The sequence below is a fragment of the Molossus molossus genome, unplaced genomic scaffold, assembly GCF_014108415.1.
Source record: "Molossus molossus isolate mMolMol1 unplaced genomic scaffold, mMolMol1.p scaffold_m16_p_21, whole genome shotgun sequence".
NCBI classification, from domain to species: domain Eukaryota; kingdom Metazoa; phylum Chordata; class Mammalia; order Chiroptera; family Molossidae; genus Molossus; species Molossus molossus.
In genome coordinates, this window is record NW_023425357.1 from 31,376,455 (window position 1) to 31,403,347 (window position 26,893).

At 45.9% G+C, this 26,893-nt stretch overlaps 1 protein-coding gene across 1 annotated transcript in view; it reads right to left on the bottom strand.

Annotated features, from left to right (window-relative positions):
- The window catches only part of HYDIN (HYDIN axonemal central pair apparatus protein), a 404,418-nt gene that overhangs the window by 23,241 nt on the left and 354,284 nt on the right, over positions 1 to 26,893 (bottom strand). Inside the window, exons 67-81 of the mRNA XM_036274275.1 lie at positions 25,905 to 26,123; positions 22,296 to 22,456; positions 19,896 to 19,993; positions 18,825 to 19,026; positions 17,166 to 17,378; positions 16,554 to 16,692; positions 15,353 to 15,518; positions 12,445 to 12,592; positions 11,811 to 12,018; positions 11,091 to 11,312; positions 9,174 to 9,343; positions 7,214 to 7,412; positions 5,076 to 5,234; positions 2,496 to 2,773; positions 994 to 1,213 (exon numbers count right to left, since the gene is read on the bottom strand). Coding sequence (XP_036130168.1) covers positions 994 to 1,213; positions 2,496 to 2,773; positions 5,076 to 5,234; positions 7,214 to 7,412; positions 9,174 to 9,343; positions 11,091 to 11,312; positions 11,811 to 12,018; positions 12,445 to 12,592; positions 15,353 to 15,518; positions 16,554 to 16,692; positions 17,166 to 17,378; positions 18,825 to 19,026; positions 19,896 to 19,993; positions 22,296 to 22,456; positions 25,905 to 26,123 — 2,802 coding nt within the window. The remainder of the gene's footprint in view (positions 1 to 993; positions 1,214 to 2,495; positions 2,774 to 5,075; positions 5,235 to 7,213; positions 7,413 to 9,173; positions 9,344 to 11,090; positions 11,313 to 11,810; positions 12,019 to 12,444; positions 12,593 to 15,352; positions 15,519 to 16,553; positions 16,693 to 17,165; positions 17,379 to 18,824; positions 19,027 to 19,895; positions 19,994 to 22,295; positions 22,457 to 25,904; positions 26,124 to 26,893) is intronic.

The window sequence follows — 26,893 nt, forward strand, 5'->3', positions numbered from 1 at the left end:
TTGCACTACATACAAAAATGAACTTTAAACAGATTGAAGATCTAAATGTAAAACTTGTGTCTGGAATATATAAAGAGCTCTGAAAAAGCAATAATAAGAAAACAACCCAATTAAAAAATAAAAGATTTGAATAGATGCTTCAACAAAGAATACATATGGATAGCAAATAACTACCTGAAAAGATTCTCAACATCATTAGTCATTAGGCAAATGCAAATTAAAAACCACAATGAAATACCACTACATGTCTATTCGAATGGCTAAAATAAAATAAAAAAGACCGTATCACATATTGGTAAGGATGTGATGCAAATAGAAATATCAAACATTATTAGTGAGAACGTAGTGACATACCACTTTGGAAAACAGTTTGGTAGGTTCTTAAGAAGGTAAACATATACTTACCCTATGACCCAGCTCCACTCCTAAGTATTTACCCAAGAAAATGAAAGTATAGGTTTTTGCCAAGATTTGCTATATGTTTATACTGTATGGTTCCATTTACAGACCATTCTTGAGAGAGATGGGGATCAGGTGTCATGTTTACAATAAGAAATGTTGTCAGAAACATGGCTGGCAGTGCATTGTTAGGTTTCTAGGAACAGAGCTAGCAGAGGGTTAACCCAAGACTATTTTTTAAATAAAATTAAAAAATCATAGTAAAGATATTCACTCTTTACTCACAACTTATAACAGAACTTGATCTAGTCAGAGATGTCAGTGCAAGCTTCCTTGAGAATGTGATGCTTGAGTTGAGAGCTAAAGAAGGAATAAGAATTAATTAAATGAAGAGGAGAAAATGAATATCCCAGCAATGGGAATAGCATGTGCAAAGGCCCTGTGTGGGGAGGGAACAGGTCTGTATGTTTGATGTGGGTGCCGAGGACTGATGCAACAGAACCATCTGTTTCTTGAAGGCACGGCTGAGTTCACTTGTGGGGTTTGCTAGGCCCGTTCTGGCCACTGGCCCATCCGTGGGCAGCACGTACTGACCTCTTTTACTGCGGGTGGTCCCACGCAGACTCCGGTCAGGGTTAGGCTTAGAGGATTGCCTCCCTGGATGAAGCAGAGCAAATTTTTATAGAGACTCTCCTTGCCCACCTCAGTGGGATGGTAGGTCACTTCGAAAGAAACCTCCATGCCTGTGGTGATATAGCCTTCTTCCGGGCTGATTGAGAAATGAGGCTCAAATTTTCTGACATCCCATTTAAACCTTTTCCAAGACAAAAGGAGACAAGGAAGACAGTTTACTAGTATCCTGGGGGTGTCCACAATGCTGCTGAGAACAAGAGACGGGAAGTTCACCCCCTTGTGGATGCCATGGGACCTGGGAGGAGAAGATTGCTCGAGAAAGCAGAGGCAGTGGGGACAACGGTCAAGTCAGTCCTGGCTAAGGTAACTCAGCTCCCTTTCTAAGCTGAGCAGAGGGAGGGCGGGGGACAAGGGCCATGGTCACTCTTGGGTACGCTGACTCGGCTCCCTCTCAGAGCTGAGCAGGGCGGGAAGTGGCTGCATCTTATGTTGTTGCCCACAGTGACACATCAGGGGACATACACATGAACATGCTTCCACATGTGTGCCCAAGGTCGCATAGCTAGGAAGTGGCCGAGCTGGGACTGGAACCCGCCTCAGACCGTGGTCTTAACCACTCCCTGCTCTTTCAGGCCGGATCCAGGGGGGTGGAGATGATCTGTCAGGTGAGAGCTGCAGCTGCTCTTGGTGGCACTGGAGCCGATAGTTCCGAGTGGTCATCCCTCTGTGGTCTGGCATTTGGTGCGGACCAGTGTGTTTCCAGTGCCAGGGCTGCCACACTGCAGTCTCAGGGCACCGTTCACACTGAGTCTGTGTGAAGGTGCCTCCTGCAGGTGTGCGGTGTGCAGCCTGCATGGCTTTGGTGGCATGCCTGAGTAGTTATGGGGTGGGCACCTGCTAGCCAGAGGGTGAGCTTGGGAAGGAGAGATGCCATAGGTACACCTGAGTTCCAATCCTATCTTTCTCACTTCCTGGCTGTGTGACCCCAGGCAAGTTGCCTGACTTCTCTGAGGCTCAGATTCATCTGTGAAATGGGGACAATATAGTACTTACCTTAGAGAGTCCTGGGATAATAACATGGGACCTTTGCTGTAAGAATGCTCAACATTGCACCTGTGCCTGGTAAGGTCTTGCTAAACGTGGGATTCTGGAAAAGTTACTTAATTTCTATACCTCAGTTTTCTCGTCTGTAAAAAGGATTAGCCATAGCATTGGTCTCATAGAATTGCTGGGATTGAATGAGATGAGCCATGTAAAGGGCAGGTAACAGGCACTGAGCAAGTGTCCTATCACTGTAATTTTAGTAATCATGGCAGTAGCGATCACCCAGGAGAGGCCCTGCTGTCACATTAAGAGGGAAGGAAGGAGATGTAAAAGGGAGGGGAAAGAAAGAAAAGTGGCCGCACTTGTAAAACAGATGTCTGCTCCGATCCAGGGTCAGAGAGTTCTGCTCCAGCTCCTACCTTGCACCCACGTCGCCCGTGTTCAGCATGAGGATGCGACGCGTGGCTTTCGTCTGGTACACAACTGGACCAAAGGGAATGTGCTGCTGGTCCAGGGAGACCTCCAGGGCCTGGCAGCAGCCGCTGAGGAGGAAGAGGGGGCGCAGGAGCCCCATGCTTTCCATGAACACTTCCTCGGAGAAGAGGGGGACACGCTTCTTCGGGGCAAAGATGACTTCCAGCTTACAGACTTCTTTGGGCTTCAGCGTGATGTTGTGGAATGGTACCAAGGTGATGACCTGGGCAAGGTGACAACGAGACTGAGCGCTGAGGGCAGGGGTTCTAGGTCTTCGTTCCTAGAGGTCCTGCTGCTGGGGCCGGAACAGCCCAGGGCTCAACTCTCACTCCTGCCCCCTCTTACCACCTGTCACCTTTGACAAGTTACTCAAACCTCCTGCAACTCATTCAGACCATCTGTATAAAATGTGTGGCATATCGTAGGCAATCAGTGGATGTTAATTCTTTTCCTAACCCCTTGCAAACAACCCCTACTCTGGTGGAGGAAAGAGCAAGAGGAGATAAAAACACTCAGCGCCCCCGCTCCCTGTGTCACCCTTCCCAGTGTGCTGGTTACAAGGCAGATTCCTGGGTCCTGCCCCAGGCCAGTTGGGTCAGTGTCCTTGGAGGAGCTTGCAACCTGTGTTTTCAGAAGTGCCCTGGGTGGCTCTGTGTTCTAAAGTTGGAGAACCAGTGTTTGACTCTGTATGGTTTTCTCTTCTTGCTTTGTCCTGGTAATGGCAAATCAAAATCAGCTTCAAGGAAGCCAAACCCCCTTTCAACCTTGAGTCCCTTTGGTACAGAGTGCTGAGCAGTCACTGGCAAGTGGACCAAAGCAACAGGGGGTGAGCTAATGGGCTGGGAAGCTGCAGCAGCCAAGTGATCCTAGAGACTTCTCAAAACACATGTCAGCACAGGTCACTGGCAGCTTGAGTCTGACCAACCAAAGCAGCAGATTGGTCTGGCAAACTGTTAGGGGCCCTGACCCACTAGAACCCAAGGGCTTCCATTTGGATTCATGGGGAATGGGAGGCAAAACGTTTGCCCTCTTCCTCTGGGTGGCAGAGTGGGCAGCATGGAGTCTGGGGCTGAGATACCACTGGGTCTCTTGCTTTGGCTGGAAGCCAGTTTTCTGTATCTTGCATCCCTAGATGGTTCACGGGCTCCTGTCACACTGAGTCACATCTGGTTTCCAAAGCACTGACTCTTTCCAGCCTGTATACCTTTGCCTGCCAGAAACACCCTCCCCACCATTGGCCTGGGAGACCCCACTTCCTCCTGTAAAATCAGTGCAGACCTCTCTCCACTGTGAGGCCTCTGTGGGCCAGCCCTACTCTGTGCAACCCTCCTGATCCTATGAGGAGTAATTAGGTTTAGAGGCCACGGGACAGGGACCCTCACATGGGATCAGGGAGCTTGCTCTCTGCTGTATGCGCAGAGCGAGAGGGTGGCCTCCCGCGGGCCAGCAGTGCTGGACCGGCTGGCACCCTGCACTCTGCCTCCAGCACTGAGTGCCTGCTGTGTGAACCCCCAGTAGTACCCTATGGTACTAAGACACAGCTTTATATTTTTAACACCTGGCACATATTTACTGGGTAAATGCAAGAATGAGTGGGCTGAGGGGATGGATGAGTGCACCCTTGGAATGAAGCACACCTGGTCCTTTTCTAGGGGCCATCCGAATACTGATGACTGTGAGATGGGGAGCAGGCGGCTGGGACTGTAGCTTCTCTATGCAGAGAACTCGAGGTCATGGATCTAGGAACGAGTGTACATCTTTTGCACAGCTGATGGGAGTGCAAAGGGGGACACCCTTTCAGGGGCAGATGGTGACAGGTGCTGAACAGACTGACTTCTTTTCCACCCCAAAGCCCTCCTCTAGGGGCCTGTCAGGCAGAGAGCCCTGGGTCCACGCAGCACTTTGGTTACACGGATGTCACATTGTTGTTGTTGACACAACATTGCAAATGCCGGAAATGAGCAGAAATAGGCAACTGGTCTATCTACACAATGGAGGTAGAAATGAATACATGGCATTGGAGGACATGGAAAAGGTTGATGATAATATTACTAGATGGTTTCAAAACAACATGAACATTGTACTTTTAGTTTTGTAAAAAAAATTGTGTAGGAAAAACACTGGAAAGATAGGCACCAAAATATTAAGTGATTATTTCTGTGTATGAGATTGTGGGCAAAATGTTTTCCTTTATGATTTTCTACATTTTTCAAATTTTCTGCCATGAAGATCTGTGTATATTCATTAGAACCCACGGATTCCCATCGGTCCAGCTCTCTTTCTGTTTCACTCTGTTGGCCCTTCGAGGTCTGTAGCCTCTCTCAGCTTTGGTTTCCTCCCACAGGAAATGAGAAGAATAAAAGCACCAACCCTGGACTGTTTCTGTGAAGACCATCAGAGGTGGTACGTGGATAGCTGTTGGAATGTTCTGGCACATGGAAGGTGCAGAACTGGTCATGTTGTCAGCATGGTCATTTATGTAGTCGGGAAGCAGGAAGAGGCCAGTGGGAGCCCCGAGCACCCACCTTGGGTTCCTGGAGTTCTGGAATCGAGAACAGCACTGACAGGTTAAATGTGAGCTGGGCTTGGCTGTTGTTCATGATGGAAACTGTTTTTTTCACAACCTGTCCGGGCAGGACAGCTCCTAACTTCACAATCCTGTTGGCTGGATCTAGGACTAAAATCTGCGGGACGAGAGAGGGAGCAGGGAGGGAGGGTTTGTCAGTTAATGAGAAGAAGAAATATCCCATGTCTACCCTGGTGAGCCAGGGGTGGCCCCTCTTTTTCAGTGCCCTGCATTCTTCACACTAGATGAACATTCACGCAATAAACATCTACTGCATAAAATGCCCACGAAACAACAGTCACATAATTACAACTGGGTTAAGAGATGTGACGGAAAAGCTCAGCAGACCTGGAGAGCCCACCACAGGGGCTGAGACAGACTGGTGGTCTGGGGGCCTCCCCCAAGGCATGTTTACACTGAGACACTGAGAGCTAAAGGGACGGTAGGGTCTGGTCAGTTGGTCAGGGTGGGTGTGGGGTTGGAGAGCACCGCCCGGGGAGGAGCAAGGCCCCGAGCTGGAGGGAGTGGCTGAGTCAAAGCCTGTGGATGGGAGCAAGGGGGAGACTTGAGCAGATTACATTTGGAGGGGAGGTCAGGTTTTATCCTGGAAGGAAGCCAGCGAAGCATGCCATGACCCAGTGCAATGTGTGCTTTGTGCGGGAGCTTGGCTCGCTCCTCTGTGGAGATGGACTGAGGAGGGCGTGAGAGGGAGCCTTGAGGTGTGAGAGATGACAGCGATCTGAACCAGAATGGTGACGGGAGAGGTGGAAACGTATGTCAAAGTCCTCATCCAAAGCCCTGAACAGTGTTGGCTGGGATCAGATGAAGTCAGGCCGGGCCTTGCCCTTTAGGACGGCACTGACCACAGTGAGCAGCACCCACTGGTCACTGTCATTTGATCAGTCACTAAATTCACTCTCTCCCTCCAGCTCTCTTTATTTTTTTATATTATTATTTTTTCTTTATTGATTTGAGAGAGAGGAAGGGAGAGGGAGAGAGGGATAGAAACGTCGATGAGAGAGAACATTGATTGGCTCTCTCCTACATGCTCCCCACTGGGGATCAGGCCCACAACCTGGGCATATGCCCTGACCAGGAATTGAACTGGTGACCTCTTTGTGCATGGGTTGATGCTCAACAACTGAGCCACACCATCCGGGCCCTCCAGCTCTCTTTATATCCAGCCCACACGTTTCTATTTTGTCTAAGAAAGCGAGTCTCCAGCACCAGCTTGTGAGCTCTCAAAAGTCAGAGAACATGTTTAAGTCACCCAGGATTTTCCCAAAGAACCTAATACATAACTGGTGCTGAGTGAGTTAATGAAAGAAGGAACAAACGAATGAATCAGTGACACCAGAAAAGACCCTGCCACTGGCTTAGCACAGACACACCAGGTGGTATTGTCCTGTTGCTTCTTTGGCTTGATGGGGAGGCTGCCAGGAGCATACTCCTCCCTTTTTCTCTTGGCTGCTGAAATGTCCCATGCGTTCTTGAGAATCTTGGAAGACCTTCAGTCTCCAAATCTTCCTATTAAGTGCAAATACTCCCAGCAGACAGACACCTTAAATACTGACCGGACACTGGTAAGAAAGGGCTTAGCAGCAGGACTGTTAGGAGCACCTGGCAAGAGGGAACTTCCTCAGTGAAATCTAATCCTGGGACCTGTGGCTGACTGGAGAATGTTAACCACCGTGGTGTCAAGGAAAGATGGTCCATAACTGAGAAATATGTCTGCCTACATTGCTTAAAACAAATCTTGCCTATTGAACCTGAAAACAAAACATACCCTAATGTGGGAGAGAAAGGGCATGCTTGGGATCCTGCATCTGATAGTCTCAAACTTTCCCAAGAAAAACAATGTTTCTCCGTGCCTGTGATTAGTGCTTGTATCCTTGGATACAGTAAAGTTTGGGATTGAGTAAGATCTATGATTTACGTAGTCTGATTTGACAATTCACCCCTCAGTGGGACTGCTGACCTCTGGTAGAGCCAGCTGAGGGGCTGGGGATGTGGAGAGGGGAGACTGAGGTGGGCCAGAGTGGCCAGGAAGGGCAAGAACGAGGGTGCCAGTCTGAAGATCTCCCAAACCTCTCTTACCTTCATTTCGGTGCCTTTCCCTTTGATTTCAACTACTTGTTGTGAGAGCCCATTGATTTCAAAGGGGATGAGTTCTCGGTAATTGATACTTTCTCGGGGATAAAAGGTGATCGGAATCTCCAGTGTCTTTCCCGGCTTGACCACATCAACACGGAAGTTCACCTCGAGGTGGGTGGTATTGGTGTACAAACAATCTATGCTGGAGACAATCAGGAGGAATGTGCGTGAGCTCTGAAAAGTCCGACCCAGAGGGGCTGATTTGGTCCCCCTATCTCTCTGACCTTGGTCCTGATGGACTTCCGGCCCTTTTGTCCTACAGTCACAGAATTTAAGGGCTGAAAGGGACCCTAGCAATCCAGCCCACATTCTCCTGGGCAAAGCTGTTACTAACCTCAAATCACACCCTGAGATCCTGGCAAAACCAGTCCCATGACCCTTTGCCCAGGGTTCTCCTCACTCCATTCATCCTGTCTTTCTCGAGAATGCAGGTCAGGCTTTGTGCCTCCCCTAAGAAGGAAGCGCTTCCTAAGTCACTGTGTGGCAAAGCCAGTGGAGAGGAATATGTGTTTTGGGGTCAGAAGATAGGAGTTTGGATCCAGGCTCTATTGCTAACTAGCCATGTGACCTTGCAAACGTTCCTTAGTCCATTTGGTTCTCAGTTTCCTTATCTGTAAAACGGGGGTAGTGACAGCTACCTCGTAAGATGTTGTGAGGATTAAACGAGATAAAGTGACTAAAGCAGTCACTAAGCAGGCCTTGGAAGAAACGTTCACTCCATGGTGGTGAGCTTTATTTTCCTTACTAACTGCTCAGCTAGAAGGGATCGTCACAGAGCATGTCCGCCCTGCTCCGCCTGTGGGTCGGAGGGCACCCAGACCTCCCCACTGCAACCTCCCTGCCGTCTCCCAGTGCTGAGGGGAGTATAGGTAGGCCAGTAAACAGAGCTTAGTGCTGTAAACAAGCAAGACTCGGATTAAATTAAATCATGCGAGAAAGAGTGTAAGTAGATACGATTTTAAATTAGTATTTAAAATTACATGACACTTTTGTAACTTAATATTCAAGATCACCACCACCACCACTGCAGCAGCCAATAACTGAGCATTTCCTGTGTTCCGGGCACTGTTCTAAGTACTCTCTCTAGATGAACTAATTGAATCCTCCTAAGAGCCCTGTAGGGGAGGCACTATTATTATCCCCCATGTCAGGCAAGGAGACAGAGGCGCAGAGAGTTTAAAAAATTTGCCCAAGATCACATAGCTAGGGAAGAGTTGGGATTTGAACCCAAATCTGTTACCCAGTATGGTAGCCACTAGATACATGTGGCTGTTTAAATTTAAATTAATTAAAATTAAATAAAAAATTCGGTTTCTCAGTTTCACAAGCCACATTTCAAGTGCTCGGTAGCTCCATGTATTACAGGCTGCCATACTGGGTAGTGCAGATACGTACCGTTTTCATCATCACAGCACGTTCTGTTGTATATCACTCATCTAGCAGGCCCCTGGCCCGTTGGTGGAGATTGTTTTGTTAGGTCTGTAATAGGGCCCAGAAGCCTGCACGGGGACATTTTACACAGAGTGATGCAGAGGGACTGGATTTGAATCAGAAGGTTCAGGTTCAGAATACATCTACTATTTTCTGGAAGGTCCTTGGCCTGTGAAATTCTTTTTAACTCTACAACCTCAGTTTCCACATCTGTTACATGGGCTGGAAGCCATCCAACCTGTCATCAGGCCATTTGGCCTTGCCCCCTCACTTCAAGAACGGGATTTCCAGCAGAGAAGCTCATGGCTATCCAAGCATCAGTGCTTGTCGCGGGGAAAGGAGACTCAGGACTCATGTCCACCTGTGTCTGACTCATTCCCATGACCCTTCGTCTTCTGTCGTGGCCGGGCTTCACCTGTGTGAAAGCTGTAGGAGCCGCAGAATGTTTGGAGGCTTGGGGAAGTCTGCTCACCTCATAGCTGTTTCCTCCTTGTTGGTGATGACCAGGGTTTGTTTGTAGGGGGGCATCCCAGCTTGGTAGATGAAGCAGGTCCCAAAGTTGTGGCTGGTGAAGGAGAAATGCACAGCAGGGCTCACGGCGCAGCCTGAGATGCTGCAGGTAAATGTTGGCCCGTGGCTGATCTGTGGGGAAGAAAGGGCAGGTAGAGTGTGACCAGAAGTGTGAGGGAGGGCCCTTCCGTCCTCAGGAGAAGGAGGGAGGCACTCAAGTGTTTAAAAAATACAGGTCCCATGGTTCCATCTGCAGAGATGCTGACATAGGCTAGAAGTTCGTTTAAGGTAAGCGGATGGGTTCCCCTTCAGGTCCCACTTTGGGTCTTGCTTTGCTCCGGAAGCAGTGCTCTGCCTGGAAGGCAGAGGCTGCGGTAGACGGTCACTAGGCAACACCAGGTCCCAAGGCTTCCTCATTCGAAGGACTGATTGGTTGTCCATGTGCCCAGGTGAAAATACTTGATTTTCCATTTTTAAAAAATTAAAAAAAATTAAATGTATTGAGGTAATATCAGTTAATAACAGTATATAAATTTCAGGTGTACAACTTTATGATAATGACATCTGTGTACTCTATTGTGTGTCCCCACCTGCAGTTTAGTCTCCTTCCATCACCTGGGAGCTGACGCCCTTTACCCTATTTGTCCTCCCGCACCCACTGCCCCCTGGTAACCACCAATCTGTATCTATAAGTCTATTTTTTGTTTGTTGGTATGTTTGTTCTTTGTTCATTTGTTGCTTTTTGTTTTATATCCCACATATGAGGGAAATCATACGGTACCTCAGTGTCCTTCAGTGGATGACTGGATAAAGAAGATGTGGTACATATACACAGTGGGATACTACACAACATAAAAAGATGAAATATTGCCCTGGCCGGTTTGGCTCAGTAGTTAGAGCATCGGCCTATAGTCCAGAGAGAGCTGGGTTTGGTTCCTGCTAGGGGCACATACCTCAGTTGCAGTTTGTCCCTGACCCTGGTTGGGTCGTGCGGATGTGTCCCTTTCACGTCGATGTTTCTCTCTCTCTCTCTCTCTCTCTCTCTCTCTCTCTCTCCCTCCCACCCACTCTATCTGAACAAAAAAGGGAAAAAATGTCCTCAGGTGAGGATAAAAAAAAAAGATGAAATATTGCCATCTGTAACAACATGAATGGATCTTGAGCATATTATTCTACGTGGAATATGTCAAGTGGAAAAGCACAAGAACCGTGTGATTTCCCATTCTCCCCTGCAGCTATGGGTGGCCAGCAGACATAGTTTGGTCATCAGGCTATAAACAAAAGCTGTCCTATTTTGAATAAAGAGCCAAAGTCTTGCTGGGAAAGTATTTTACCTTCAGTCTCCTCCTCTATTTGCACTCTGGAATGCAGACGTAGGGCTGCAGGAGGGATGGTCATCTTGTGACCATGCGATGACAGGAATGAGGTCAAAGGCCAATATGCCAAGGGTGAAAGGGTTAATTTAGAGAGTTCTGAAAAAGTTGATTTTGATAGTTTCTACCAGTGTTCTTATTGCTATAGAAGAGCAGCTTTTTGGTCCTTCTCTGCCATCTTGCTGACACCACAATTCCTTGGTTTTTCCTTCGGTAACTTATCTTGGAAAATGTTGTACATACTTTCTCTTTCCACTTCCCATCCATCTCCCTTCTTTATTCTAATGGCTGTGTGACATACCAGTGCACAGATGCTTTTTGATCGACCCTTACTTACCAGGCACCTCAGCGGAGGCCATTGATAGAGACTATGGGACTGTCTCCAACACAGCCACACCAGGCGCCTCTGGCAGGGTGGAGAGGACCAGAAACACGCGGGAGAGTTACTCTCCCAAGACAGAATGCGGTGCGGGCTTTCAGTGCCGGGCAGTGTTCAGTGGTCTTACCTTGATTCTGAGTTCCAGGCCCTTCAAGACACATTTCTTAAATGGTTGGAAAGCCAGCGTGGCAGGTGCAGTCAGCCCCACATCCACGCTGCCATCAGTGGGCGAAAATTCCAAGTATTGCAGCAGGGCTTTGGGGCCAGAGACCTCTGCCTGGAAGCTGAAGTTGAATTTTCCAGTGTTGATAAAGGTGAATTCACACTGGACACATTCATTCAGCTCCACCTGAGGGAGAGAGAGAGACGGAGAGAGAGAGAACACAGCAGTATGTTGTGTGAATGCAAACCACGGTTCACTCCTCTGGGATCAGGATGTGTAACATGTTGGGGGGAAATATCCTTTGCGAAATAGGAATGGAAGATGATGTTAGTGAGTTGAGTACCAGATTAATGTGGCCAAAAATTCCAGCAAGAGCTACTGAGTGTTGGGGCCCCTCATATCTGAAGGGTAAGATGGCAATTTAATTCTTAGACCTCCCTTTGTAGCCAAACATTCTTCCTGTGTGTTTAATACACGCATTCTTCCCCTTCCCTGCCGTCTCTCCACCCCCTGCAATATAACATAAGAAAAGTGTTCACGTCAAAACAATATACATTCTGAGATGGAGCTGCTCCTGGTATATTTGTTCCCCTAGCCTCCCTGGCATCTGAGACAGAGATTAAGCTCCTATTCAGTGGTACTGCCTTTCCCAGCCAGTGTCGAAACCAAGAGTCACACCTTTACCTCATAGAAGTTGACAACAGCAGTCTGACTGGGAGTCAAGAGAGTGACTGAGCCAGTCCTGTCTTTGCACTTGACCTCTGCACTCATAGTGTAGCCCTCAGCCTTGACATTTAAGGTCAAAGGCTGGGCTTTCCTTTTCACATTGCAGATCAAATTAAAGTTCACATCTCCTTCCTGCTTTGGTGTGAAGAAAATATCGACTGGTAACCTGGTTGGGAAAGAAGGCAGCAGATTAGCTGACTAGACCACCTGTTGAGACCTGCTAAAGAACATGAGCCCAATGGGTTAGCAGATGCACTATGAGGAAAAGGCATTATAACTCCAAATTATGATGAATTTTAAGGTTTTCCAGGCAAGGCAGGACATTGCTTTATGGATTCACGAATATAGTAGACAGGAAGGAAAAGAATACATATAAGAGAAAATAGTGAAAACAAGGGCTTAAAATTCTCAGTGCTCCACAATATCTGGCAGATGAACCACAGGGATTAAGTCGGACAGAGCTGAAATGATTAATATCTAATTTCAGAGTTGGAAGACTATTAATGGGGGACTCAAGGGAAACTGATTCTCTTGCTTGGGGCTCCTGCCACTTTGGGAGGGAGAAGTCCTGGGGGCCTTCCTATTTCTTTACCTGGACAGCGGTGGGAGCCAGCCTTCCATGGGACATATGACCAGGCTGTCGCTGAAACCTTCCGAATATCGGGAGTTGTCCTGGAAGGCAAAATTGAACCCCTGCTCCTCCCTGTTGATGATCTGCACGGTCTCCCTGGCTTCTCGGCCTGAGGAGGAAACAGCAGCCCTCAGGGGAGGCCTCAGGCCTGCTCCTCAAGTGCCTCAGCAGATGCTCTGCGGGCAAGAGGAAGCCTTCCTCAGTCTCCAACTTCCTTTCTTTCCTCTTCCAAGCTCCTCGGCCTTTGATTACCTCTTTCTTCCTTTAGCTCTGCAACCGACTTTCCTCCCCTGGAAGGATCCTAGCTCTTACTCTAGAACTTGACTCCATCAATTGCCTGCTTCTGTGAGGTGGCTCTTCGGCCTCGGTCGCAGCTCGCCTGGGATTCCGGCAGCACTGATTCCCCTCCTTGTTCCTTAGACCCAGTGCCACCCTGCTTTTGTTCATGGGCTTCACTTCCCTGGGAGGCCCCTTAACTCTGCACATCTCTGTGAATCACCCCTGCCTTGAACTCTTTCACTGGACCTGGGGCATGTCAGTAAGGTCTTGATAGGGCCCTGACTAATACAGCTGCTATCACTATTTGCTTTCTCTTACTTTCCTTGACTATGGTTGAGCATTTATTTTTCCATATAACCTTTTAAATCATTTTATCCATGTCCTCTTCCCCTCCCCCACAATCCTTTGGGATTAAGGTTAGCAGATTAAGCATGTAATTTTTTAGTATATATGCCAAATGTTGCATGGGGCATACTTATGCTGACATACCTATACTAAAATTAATTAATTCACTATTATCTGAAATTCAAATTTAACAATGTTTCTGTATTTTACCTGGCAACCCTAGCTGGGATTCTAGTTGGAATTTGATTACATCTGCATTTACTTTTGGGAGAATCGACAAATATTCATATCTTGTTTGGGGGCATTTAAATAATATTTTATAGGTTTCTTCATATAGGTCTTGTGCTTTTCTTATTATGTTGATCCCTAGATTATATAGGTTTTGTCAATACTAACAGAATTTTTGTCTGTTTCCAAGTGCTTACTGCTAAAAGGAAGAGAAACTACTGCCCTGGCTGGTTTGGTTCAGCGGTTAGAGCGTTGGCTCATGGACCAAAGAGTCCTAGGTTTGATTCCAGCCAAGGGCATGTACCTTGGTTGTGGTTTGTCCCTGATCCTGTTTGGGGTCATGTGGGAGGCAACCAATCACTGTGTCTCTCTCTCTCACATTGATGTTTTCCCCCCTCCCCCTCCTGCTGTATCTGAACATAAATGAAAAAATACCCTTGGGTGAGGATTAAAAAATAAATAAAAAAATAAAAGAAAGAGGAACTACTGATTTTTGCACACCTGTCTTGCATCCAGCCACTTACTAGATTATCTTGTTCGTTTAGCATTTGTGTCGCTTTTCTCGAGCTTTTTGAAGTTCTCTCTGTCTGAAGTAATCAGCCACAGCAAAATGATAGTTTTGTCTCATTTCCCCCCAATGTTTATGCCAATGATTTAATTTTCTTGTATTACTATATTTGCTAAAATCACCCAGAAAGTGTTCAATAATAAAGGGGATAATGAGCAGGCTTGTCTAATTCCCGATTGTAATTGATGTGTCTAGTGGTTAATTATTAGATACCATTTGCCTCTTAATTTTGGTCAACCTTCTTTATTCAGCTGTTTTCTTCTATTATTCTTTTCTAATTACAGTGTTTTTAAAAATTTTTTTTTCAGAATATCTGCTGAATTTTAGCAGTGACTTTTCAGTATGTATTATCACATGGTTGTTCTTTGTTAAACAGTTAAATGATTATATTGAAATGCACCGCCCTTGCATTCCTAGATTAATGTCTGTTTGTGTGCTGTTACTATTCTTATGATACATTATTGCTCACTTATTTGTTGAAAATCTTACTAAATACCATAATTTCCTCCTGCCGACTTATTTGTATCAGTATGAGAAATGCATGGAAATGTTACAAATCAAACTGTTAACATTGATTTTCTTTGATGGAAAGGGAAGGATGAGATAGGATGGGTAGGGAAAGATTATTACATTTTTCCTTATACTACACTACTTTGGTTGACTTATTGCTTTTATAAATAAAAAATTGAATTACTAAAAAATCCTGTGGCTTCAGTTAGTTGTAGTTCACACACACACACACACACACACACACACACACACACAAACAAACATGTGATAGATTCATAGGGCAATCACTTCCTTCAGGTCTCTGCTCAAATGTCACCTTCCCACTGCCAAGTGGCATTCTTTATTCTCTCTAACCTGCTTTATTCTTCTCTAGAACACTTATTAACACCTGACACTCTATATATTTTTCTTTTTTGGTAGTCTGCTTCCTATTCCTAGAACATAACCATCATGAGGCCTTACCTACTGCATCCCCAGCTCACAGAGGAGTGCTTAGGTCATACAATATTTGTTGAACCAAATAAATGCATGGAAGGATGGCAGAGAAATCTGACCATTGGGGCACATATCAAAAAGCAAACAAATTTAGCCCATAATCGGGGGGCACACACAAGTAGGATGAGGCTGCCGTGAGGCTCTGGAAATGAAGATTGTCAGTCCAGGCCCTAAAGGAATCTTCCAAGGAAGCTCTGTAACAAGGCTTCTAAATTTCCTTTGGTTCTAGTGTATGGGTTTAGAACATACTTGATGGAAATTGGATTGAGAGGTAATATTTTGTGGCTTTATGAACAGTGAGAAAGGCCCTCAGACATGCTTCTGGAAGGCACCAGGAAGAGTCCCTACCCAAGTCTGCTCCTGGAGCTCACTGTGGGGTTGGTTCCACTTCCCTCCCCTATAGGTCGTGCCAACTCTACATATAAACCCACAGGGCAGCCTTACCAATGAGGAGACAACTGAAGTTGAGGTGTGACTTGTTCAGGTTGATGAGAGGGTCCGAGGCTTTGCCTACCAGCAGGAAAGGGACTGTGATGTTGTGTTCGGGGATTGAGAAAGTCCAGAATGCTTCTGTGATGTTCAGATGCAAAGGCGTGAACTGGAAGGCAATCTAAGGACACAGTTTGGAACAGAGTGGTAAGAGGCCCTTCTGTTTACTTACTCCATGTGCCCTTAGGGGCTGTCAGCACGGGGTTAGATGCTGACATTACCAGGTCACCACTACCTTTCTCTCCTCTCTGAAGGGCATGCAAGTCTGGCAGAAGCATCAGTGTCTGTTTGTCCACAGGTCTTTCTAAGGGGGTCTACACCATCCAGAGCCTCTGTTGGCTAGGCTGCCATATTTCACACCAGGTCTTTGGATGGCATGGAGAGATACAGTTAGAAATCTGGAGTTTGTTTTTTTTTAGAAATTTGGAGTTTTGACTTTTTTTGAAAAGTTTGGGAGAGTTGGCAACCCTGGGCCCACTGGTCTGTGTGGTGGTCATCTGCCAGAGAAGCACTGTGGCCAGCCAGCTTGGCACCCAGCGTTCCTGTCCTGATCCCCTCCGCCTGCTTCATTCATTTGTATGACCTTCCTGAAGGCATCTGAATGTGTAATTTCTGTTTCATGGATTTATTTCTGCCCCTAAGATTCTCTTCAGGACTTACAGGATATGGGCCCGCAGGTCTGTTTTGGCCAGCAAGTTCATATTTCTTTAAGCTGGACCCCCTAACTTAATGTCACTGTGGAAATAGTAGGACTAAGACATGGGACATGACTCCAATGTTCTGTTTTGACCTTTGACTTGACCAAGTGAAAACACATCTGTGTCCTTTCACTGTTGTCAGTCCCTTGGACAAATATAACACTGCCCTGCAGTGTCCAGGCGCTGGTGGGTGTCCAGCTTACCTTTCGTGCTTTAATAATCTCAATTTTTAAAACTCCAAATACCTGCTTCTCCATTGGCCAACCAAGAGAGCTCAGGTCTGTCTTGTCCATGAGGATTGCCTAATGCATATAGTGGCCACTGAAGAAATACGTGTTGATGGACACACCCTTAGGCTGTCCCCCTAACTCTGTCTCTGGTCTACGGCACACTTGCTGTGCAGAGAAGGACAGAATGACTAAAGCCCTGAGTCGAGTGTTCCTCATTCACACACACACCTCGGCTTTCTTTTCCGGGTGGATGGAGCCCTTCTCTGTAAGGCATGTGAAGGCTGGAGGGTTCTGGAGACTTTCAGTTTCTTCAGAGATCCAGTGGAAGGAGTAGGTGCTAGCGGTCGGGTTCAGTATTGTAAAAGTCCTGGCCGAGGGGGAAGAATGACAGCAGAGTGAGGGGGAGTGCTGGGGAAGAAGAGAAACTTTCTTAGGACCTGCCTGTCCTAGCACAGTCCCGCTACATGGGAATCGTAAGTGTTCCAGGGACTTTGTTACTGTAGAAATGAAAACCACATCTCACTCGGGGGTTCAAAGTATGGCCAGAGCTCTGGACTATGGAGTAATAATGATGCTGAGAGCCCTTCTGTCTCAGTGATCCTCTGTGGTTAAGGCGGTCAAGTTCAGGGATTATATTTTAATGCCTTCTAAATTTCCTCCAGTGTTAAAACCAAGGAGACAGAACTCAGCTTTTGTACTGCAGGAGCTCTCCCAAGCTAAACCCCAGGATATCAAGCCTGCTTCTAGGAACCCATCTGGCTGGATTCTCTGAATTCTTCCTGAGTTCCTTAGAAGCAGTGACTGATATGAACTCAACCGATGCAAACCTCGGCAACTCACCGGACATTCTTCCCTCCTATGCCCACACTGTTGAACTCGATCACCCGGGTATTTGGATCCAGAGTCCCACCACCCGGCCCTCGGAGATCTGAGTTGCGCCGATGACCACTGATGTAGTCCGAGTCTTTCAGGTCAAAGTGGCAGATGGGCAAGAAGCTCCGCCCTTTTGCTGACAGGACTGGGCTGTGCTCTCCAGGAGGCAGGTTGGGAATCCTGAGAGGATAAGATTATTTTATTATTATTATTATTATTATTATTATTATTATTATTTTAAATCCTCACCTGAGGATACCTTTCCACCCATCTTCAGATAAAGTGGGGAGGGGTGGGGGAAGAGAGAGAGAAAGTGAGAGAAACATCGACGTGAGAGAGACACATCGATTGGTTGCCTCCCACACAACCCCAGCTGGAGCCGGGGACTGAACTGCAACCCAGGTATGAGCCCTTGACCAGAATCGAACCAGAATGACCCTTTAGTCTGCGGGCTGCCGCTCCAACCGCTGATGCAAACCAGCCAGGGCAGATAAGGTTATTTTTATTTATTTTTCAGTTTTAATCAATTGTTGCTTTCTTAATTGGTTGGAAATGAATATTGCATCTACTAAAATGTGAGCTCCATAACAGCAGAGGCTGGGTCCGTCTGGGTCAACAACATAATCTCAGTGCCTTGTACAGTACATTCTACGTAGTAGGTGTTCCTGAATTCATGGCTGAGTGGATGAAGCACGAATGGGTTGGCTAGGAGGAGCCTGATTTTCGTCCCTTTTGGTATCTAAGAGTGGCCTGAAGTTGCTTCTCCCGTCAGTGGTGAGGAAACCTTCCTGATGTATAGTGAGCACAGGAAAACCCTGGGCCCTCTCACAGGCATCTAGAGACATGAAGAGTGGTGCAGAAATCCTCAGAAAGCATCCTGAGCTCCAAGGAGAGCGTGAACGGGCTGCGAGCAGACTTCCAGCCCAGGTCCAAGTTTAGGTGGCCCGGGTGCAGGAGGGTCCCTGCAGTGTGATTGCGGGGTTCCCAGGAGACTCTCATGGCACACATAGGTCTCTGCCACACCCAGGCATAGTTCACGGAATTCCTGTGGAAGGTGGGCATTCTCCATGGAGTTTTCCTGGGAGTGGGTCTCACGTCAGGGACTTTCATTGCCAGGGGTTGTTGGATTGGCTTTTCTCTAACTGGGTCTGGGCCCCATCTCTTGCTTGCTTACTATGCACTGGGTTTACCCCCTCCACTGGCACCACCACCTAGTGTTTGTTGTGTGCCAGGCTCCGTTCTAAATTTCACTGTGTTACCTCACTCAGTCTTAACGACAGCTCTGCAAGGTTGTTACAGCCATTTTATAGTTAAGGAAACCTGGTATCGGTAAAGGTACAAGAAAGCCTTCCCAAGTTCATGCTTGTCCCCTGGAACCCATCTGGCTGCCAACTATTCTGTTGCCCAGTGTTTTTTGTATGTGGCAGGAAGGGAGGGGCGGGCCAGAGGAAGAGTCAGAGAGAGCCAACGAGCAGTACAAAAGACTGCATTCCCCTTGTTCTCCAAAGTGAAACACAGCAATTCGGGGCTGTGGAGGGGTCTCGGGTTGGAAAGAATGGTGGTAGTGGTGGCAGAAAAGAGGGATTGGAGCTGAAGAGCTTTGTTCTGGGGAGCAGATTTCCTTACTGGCAGAAGAGAGTGCTCTCAAAGTCTCCAACCTCCAGTGGGGAGAATTTCACTTTGATCTTCTGAGTCTTTCCCACGGGAACAATGCCCGAGATGGGTTCCACCGAGAAGGATGGTGGGGGAGCTTCATTGCAGTGGTCCGTGGTGCTGTCCGGAGTGCTGGGCAGTGTGACCTGGCTAAGCTGATCTTTTTGAGAGGAACCTGAGGGCAGACAGAGAGCCAGTGATACTCTGCATTTGCAGTGGGAGGACAAGGAGAAGGCAGCCCACTCATAGCTCTTTAGGGACCCTCTGTGGAGTCTGTGGGCTCACCTCTTCTAGCAGATATATTTAACTTTGGGCACTAGGGGTAAGGAAATGACTCCCAGCTCTCATAAGTGACTTGTGAAAAATATTACCATTAACTCATCAAGTTTTCAAAGTTGTTTCCTTTTGGCCTAAGGGAGTGGGTCAAGTAGATATTTGTGGGTCTTTTGCCTAAAAAATAATGAGCTGTGAGCATCATTTTGGAGAATCACTGTTTTAGAGGAGGAGTTCACAGTCCCATTTGGAAGGTCTGGGAATCTGCAAAACTGAAGCAGGAATAATGGATATTTCCCACAGGTGCTGGGTCCCTTTAAAGTGCCTCATGTGGCCCTGGCCAGTTTGGCTTAGCAGAGCATCGGCCCGTGGACCAGAGAGGCCTGGGTTTAGTTCCCGCTAAGGGCACATACCTTGGTTGCAGTTTGTCCCTGGCCCCAGTTGGGGTCATGCGAATGGCAACCAGTCAATGTATCTCTCTCACATCAATATTTCTCCCCCACCCTGCTCTATATGAAGATAAATGCAAAAAGGTCCTCAGGTGAGGATAAAAAAAAGTGCTTCATGTGTATCAACTGCAAACTGGGCGTGGTATGTAATTTCTGCGGAGACAGCTCATAGCTTTCATCATTTTATCCAAGGGTCTGTAATCTCATAGAGGTTAAGATCCAAAAGAGGTTCCTAGGGATCGGCCATGCCACTGGACCAGAAGAAGGCTCTTCTACAAAGATACTCAGTTCAAACCCTGATTTTACCTGTCATCGCGCTTACCTTGGTTATCCGGCATTGCAAAGCTGACACACTTGGCTGTCTCTTCGGAGGTCCAGCTAAACTCCAGCTGCACACTGCCTGTATTAATCAGTTCAAACCTGCAAATAGATCAGGGAATGGATTTGAGAAATTGCTGCAAATGATTTTTGTCCTGTTGGCACATCCATCATCTACACTGTTACTTTTCCCTGTAAGTCAAGTCACTTTGATTTAAAAAATATTTCTTCAAAAGGCAAGTTTCAAGCAATTTTATCTGAAATCATGCATTTGATGTACCAATTATATTTCCTTCTAAAACACAAAATATATACATAGCTATTAAAAGTGAAAATATCCACACGTTTAGCACGTCCACCCTCCCACATACCACTGGCACCCTGTGCAATGAACTCGCAGCATGTATCCTGGTGATCCTGAAAAATCCCATGAGAGAGGAAACAAATCAATTTCACGCGACAGTACCTTCCTGCAGTGCTAACTCCATCGCCCTTTCCCTTCCTGAATCACTTCCCAGCAGGAACAACATCCCCAGAAACCATCTGACCTCTTCCCGAGATGCTTTCATGGGCTGAGATACAGACTTGTCTCAAATTCTGAATCAGTGGAGCCTTTTCTTGCCTCAGGGGTCCCTGCTCTAAGACAAGAACTGGGAGAGAGAAGCTTTTTCTGAAATCACTATTAAACTTGATCCTAGACAGTGACAGCAGGAGGATGAGGTCTTGATACAAGAAAATGGTAGTGTAAGAGAAACACACGCTCTCCTGGTGTTAGGGGAGTAGGTCTCCAGGACCCCATCCAGGTAGACCCTGCAGGTATGCCTGGAGTCAAGTGCTATGACTTCAGGGCTTATATTCATTGTGTGAACCTAGGAGTAGTGGTCTTCATCCTAAAGGACATTTTTATAAAGTGGAGAAATCTTAGTGGCACAGAATAGTCCTCATAAAAAGAATTCTTGGGTGAGGGAAAGGGCCAGTCAGATCTTTTTGGCCTTGCGTGCGGTAGGTCTCTGCAGCAGCGACTCACTCTGCGGCTGTCTTGCAAACACAGCCACTGACCATGCAGAAATGAGTTTAAAGAACAGGTGGCTGGCTGGACTTGGTCTGCAGGCCACGGTTTGCTGATCCCTGCTTTAGGAGTGATGGGCATCAGCAGGAGATCCCACTTCTTTCCTTATGTCTTTTGGTGCTATAATAATTTGAGAGGATACTTTAAGTGCAACAAATGCCAAATGAGTTGAACAAGTTAATTACTGATCTTTACAGAGTAGACATGTCATAGGTTTGCGTTTTGATTTTTGTAATTCTCCAAGATCAGTCACAGGCCTTCCCTTTCTGTCGATGTTGCTCTCTCTGCCTAGAAAGCCCTCTTTTCTGACTCCTATTGGGCTACCTCCTATTTATTCTCCGAAATTCAGCTGGGGCACCACTTTGTCGGGGAAGCCTTCCTTGGCACTCTGTCTCTCCCATATTGGTCTACTTTCGGTACTCTTACTATCCACACAGGACACCATGCTGCGACCATCAATACACCTATTCTCATCCATTCCCCTACCCCTACTCGAGACCATGAACTCTTTGGGAGTAGGACCCATGGCATCCTTGTATCCCTTCATCTAAGTGTGGGTGAAGGATTCACATAACCCTTTCTCTTTCTAAGCATGATTCTGACTTTGATTAACTTTCTAGCTCACTTTCCCTGGAGAACGAAGGAGAAATGTCAGCTGTGTTGTTAGGCTACATTGTTTACAGTAGAAATGACCCGTTTGGTGAGCCGCATCTGGTCTGGGGCAATGATGATTTGGAGGGAAGCTAGCTTTGGGGTTCTCTGAGTATAGTGACTCTTGTAACTGGGCATGCCCCCTACAGGGGTCCTGCAGCCATACCTATGGGGTGGTCATGAGAAGTGTTGGCTTCTGTTGGTCATGGGGCTTCTTAGCCAAGACGGATCCCAACCCCACTAGTGTGGATATTGTCTGAGCTGTCACCTGGGGGCCAACAAGAATAGTTGCTGGGTGGTGGTCTGGATTGCTGCAAGGACTATTCCCACTGAAGCTGATCACCTTTTCCTGGCCTATATCTTTAAAAAATATATATTTAAAATACATTTTTAGAGAGAGAGGAAGGGAGAGGGTGCGAGAGAGAAACATTGATGTGAGAGCAACACGTTGATTGGCCGCCTTTTACATGACCCCCGCCAGGGATCCAGCCCAAAACATGGGTAGGTGCCCTGACCGGGAACCAAACTGGCAATGCTTGGGGTGACGCCCAACCGGCTGAGCCACACTGGCCAGGGCTTCTGGCCTTTATCTTGATTTCAAGTGTAAACTTAAATTGCTTTGTGAGTGAATGACAAAATGGAATGATTTATCTGATGAGAGTTGGGAGGCTTTTGCCAACTCACTCGAACACTCGGGTCTGGTAAACCAGTGTCTCCTTGAAGGCCACGCTGCTCGTCTGGCACTGGTAGGATGCGAAGTTCGCGTTGGCACTGATCTGGAGCGGCAGCTCTCGGTAGTTTTCTTCCAGCACCGAGTGCACAGGCTCAGGGTCCGTCTCTATCACCTGCAACACAGGCAACCCTGTCCTCAGCGCGGCAGGGCCAGCTGTCTCACAGGGGTGCGGCTCTACTAATGCAGATTAGCATCAACTCCAAGACACTCAAGTTCCAGAATAAAGGGTTAAGACAAACCTAAAATGACTCATAAATGGAAGGGAAACAAGAAATTCCTGAGGCCATGAGGGCTGCACAGACATGAGTCCAAAGAGGGGAGAAGAAAGGAAATCATACAGATATCAATAAAATAGAAAATACACCTAAAACAGAAAAGACCAACAAAGCCAAAAGTTATTTGAAAATATTTTAAAGACCTTTGGTGAGATTAATCAAGAAAAAGAAATACAAATTATTTTTTTGTCCAAATAAAAAGAACAAATTATTATTATTTTTTGTCCTCACCCGAGGACATTTTTCCATTTTTTGTTCAGACAGAGTGGGAAGGAGAGAGAGGAAGTGAGAGAGAGAGAGACATCGACGTGAAAGGGACACATTGAGTGGTTGCCACCTGCACGACCCATCCAGGGCGGGGCGGGGGGGGCAAACTGCAACCGAGGTACGCGCCCCTAGCGGGAACTGAACCCGGGTGTCTCTGGACTGCAGGCCCATGCTCAAACCACTGAGTCAAACTGGCCAGGGCGACAAATTATTATTATAAAATTGTTAATTCTTCCTAAACTGACTTATAGATGCAATTCAATTCTAATCAATTTTCTTTTTATTATTTAAAAAATGTGTTTTTATTGATTTTTTAAAGAGAGAGGCAGGGAGAGAGAGAGAGAAATACCAATGTGATAGAGAAACATCTATCGATTGCCTTCTGTACGCCCTCTACTGGGGATCGAGTCCGCAACCTAGGCATGTGCCCTGACTGGGAATTGAACGGGGACCTCTCAGTTCGTGGGACGACACTCAATCCACTGAGCCACACCAATCAATTTTCCACCAGAGTTTTCATAGTATAGTTGACCCTTGAACAACATGGTGGTTAGGGGCATTGAACCCCATGCAATAAAAAATCCGTGTATAACTTTGACTTCCCCAAAACTTTACTAATAGTCTACTGTTGACCGGAAGCCTTACTGACAACATTAACAGTTAGCACACATTTTGTATGCTATATCAAGTATCTACTGTATTCTTACAATAAAGTTAGAAAAAATAGCTTTCAATAACAGTATTTGTTGAAAAAAATCTGCTATATATATGTTGCTATAAGTGGACCCGCACAGTTCCAACCTGTGTTGTTCAAGGGTCAACTGTACTTGGTAAACAGCTTCCAAAATTACATTGAAAAATAAAGGGCCAAGAATAACTGAATAGAACAAAACAGGATGGAGGAGGGACATCCATTCCAGATAACGAGGCTGATTATGAAGCTACGGAAATTACAGCAGTGTAAAACTGGCACAGGCATAGAAAAATTGGCAAAAAAGTAGAATATCAAGACAAGAAACATCTTGGCACATATAAAATTTAGATGACAAGGGAGTCATGGTAGATCACAACAGAAGGGCTAAATAAAAAAGAGATTTGGCAAGATTAGTTATCTAGATGGAAAAATATAAAATTGGACCCTTGCCTCATACCATAAAATCTGGGTGGGCCACGGGCTTAAATATCAAAAGCAAACCTCTTAAATGTAAAAAAAGAAAAAAAGTGAATATTTTTCTTCCCTGTTAGGGAAGGGTTTAAAAAACAAGACACAAAAAAGAAATAATTATAAAAGGAGAGAGAAACATTTGTGTTCATGAAAAGATATATGAAAGAAAGTGAAAAGATAAGCTAAAATTTAGTAAAGACATTTACAGACAAATAAGAGGAACAGTATAGTTTATGAAAAAGAAACTAGCCCTGGCCATTGTTGCTCACTGGTTAGAGCATTGGCCTGTGCACTGAAGGGTCACTGGTTCGATTTCCAGTCAATGGCTTGTACCTGGGTTGCAGGTTCGATCCCTGGCCCCAGTTGGGGCATGTGTGGGAGGCAACCAATCGATGTGTCTCTCTCACATCGATGTTTCTCTCTCTCTCTCATCCCCTCCCTCCCTCCCTTCTACTCTTTAAAATTAACAGAAAAAATATCCTTGGGTTAGGATTAACAACAACAAAAAATAAATAACTCATATGAAAGACAAGCATCATAAGTGGAAAACGGGCAAAAGACATTTACAGAAGAGGTAACTTGCATGGCCAATAATCATACAAACAAGCATTCAACTTCAGTGATGGAGGAAATGCAAAGAAGTTCCAAAATGAAACTATTTCCTACTTGTTTCCTTTATTTACATCTTCACCCAAGGATATGTTCTATTGTTTTAGAAACAGAGGAAGAGAGAAATGATTGAGAGAGAAACATCGGTTGCCTCCTGAATGTGCCCTGATTGGGGATTGAACCCCCAACCCAGAAATGTGCCTTGACTAGGAATTGAACCTGCAACCTTTTTGGTGTACGGAACGATGCTCTAACCAGTGGAGCCATGCAGCAAGGGCTATTTTCTATTCATTTCAGTGATAAAATAAAAAAGTTTGACAATGCTGAGTGTTGGAGAGAATGTAGATCAATAAGAGCTCTTTGAAAGTGGGACTATAAATTGGTACAGCATTTTGGAAAACATTTGGGAGTTATCCTGGAAAGCTGAATATTCATATATCTTATGATTGAGCAAGTCCACTTCTAGAAATTTAAACTCTTGCAAATGAGTACGATGTGACATGAACAATAAAACACTGTCCATAATAGTGAAACCCCAAACAACTTTTGAAAGAAGACTAGAGGGTAAATAATAATGAACTTTATACAGCCGTGAAATGGGTGAGCTGCAGCCACATGCAACAATATGTATAAGCATATGAAACAGCCTTAAAAAATGTTAAAAACTACAACAAAATGGTAGAATGTACAGGTTAAAAAAGAAACAAAAGACAAATCAAGGGAATGAGAAACAAGATTCAGGATAGTGATCACCTCTAGGAGGGAGGCAGGGGGACGGAATGGCTGAGAACCACACTTCCTGTGCTGTGTGTGGGTTTACCTATGTTTATATTATTACAAGGAAACCAATCAAGGAATAATTAAAAGAGGGGCATGCATGGACCAAAGATGAGTCTCTCTATAACTTAACTAATTCTGGACACCTGAGGGGAAAAGGAAACAACTGAACAACTAGCCACAGCATTTTTGAAGAAGAAAAAGGTGGGACGACTTGCTCAGCGAGATATCAAGACTTAATCTAAAGCTCTAGCAATTAAGATGTGCAGTTCACGTGGAACATGTAGTATGGATGGCAGGCGGCGGGCCTGGAAGTTCAGTTTGTCACTTTTGAAATCAGAGTCAAGTGGAATGCGAACTTTTTCTTTTCCCATGAAAGAGGGAAATGATGAGACATCACACTTGAGGGCAGTAGGCATCCAGGCATGGCAGGCCTAGCCAGATTTGTGATGGAAGTTCTCACTCACTTTCCGTTTTGTAGTGAAAGTCCCAGGAGTGTTCCTGGGCACATCCACCCACTTGACTGTGCGCATGCGGTCATCCCAGTCGGGAACTTGGTCTGCAGGTTGCTGAAACATGATCTTGGAGACCTTGCACTTGATCTCCACCTTCTTCAAGCTGACGGGCACGTCTGACTTCATGGTCACCACTATGTCCTTGGCACATCCAGGGTGGAGGTGGCCGATCTGCGGAAGAGCCTGGTATTAGTATTTTTGGGAATTCAATCTTGGGGACTCTTGCTACCTGATAATGCCATTTTAGAGAAGGGGTAGAGCCAAAAGTCTTGAGAGAAAAAATCATCATTCAAACCTGCTATGTAGATTGTCTTAAATATGTACAAAAGCTTCTTATATAGCAATATAGTCATGAAAACAAGAACAGCTAATATTTATCACTCTGTTAACTTGCTTCAGGCATGATTCTGAACCTGGACACAGTTCTGCCAATCCCCACGACAACCCTATGAGATGTATAGCTATTACCCCTGCTTTGCAGGCGAGGAAAATTCTAACTTGCTCAAGGTCATACCATTCACAGTGGAAGAGCTTGATTCAGACCCAGGCAGTATGGTTCCCTATACCACGCCACCTGTGTTTCTTAGCCAATAGGATCTATACAAATGATGGACAAATGTACACAGTACATGAACAGTTCTCAGAGTGTGATCTGGTGACCCTTGGCATTCCCAAGACCTTTTCAGGAGACCATGCAGTCAAAATGATTTTCATCATACTAAGGTATTGATTTTTTTTATTCTCATTTTCTCATGACTATGTCATGGAATTTTCTAGAAGTTATGTGACATATGATATAGTATTAGACTGAATGCAGAATTAACGGTCAGATATTAAAGAGATTTATAAAAATGCAAAATAATGCCACTATTCTCACACATTTTTTTTTTTATTTTGGAAAATTTAGCCATTTTCATAAAAATATTTTCTTTATATGACCA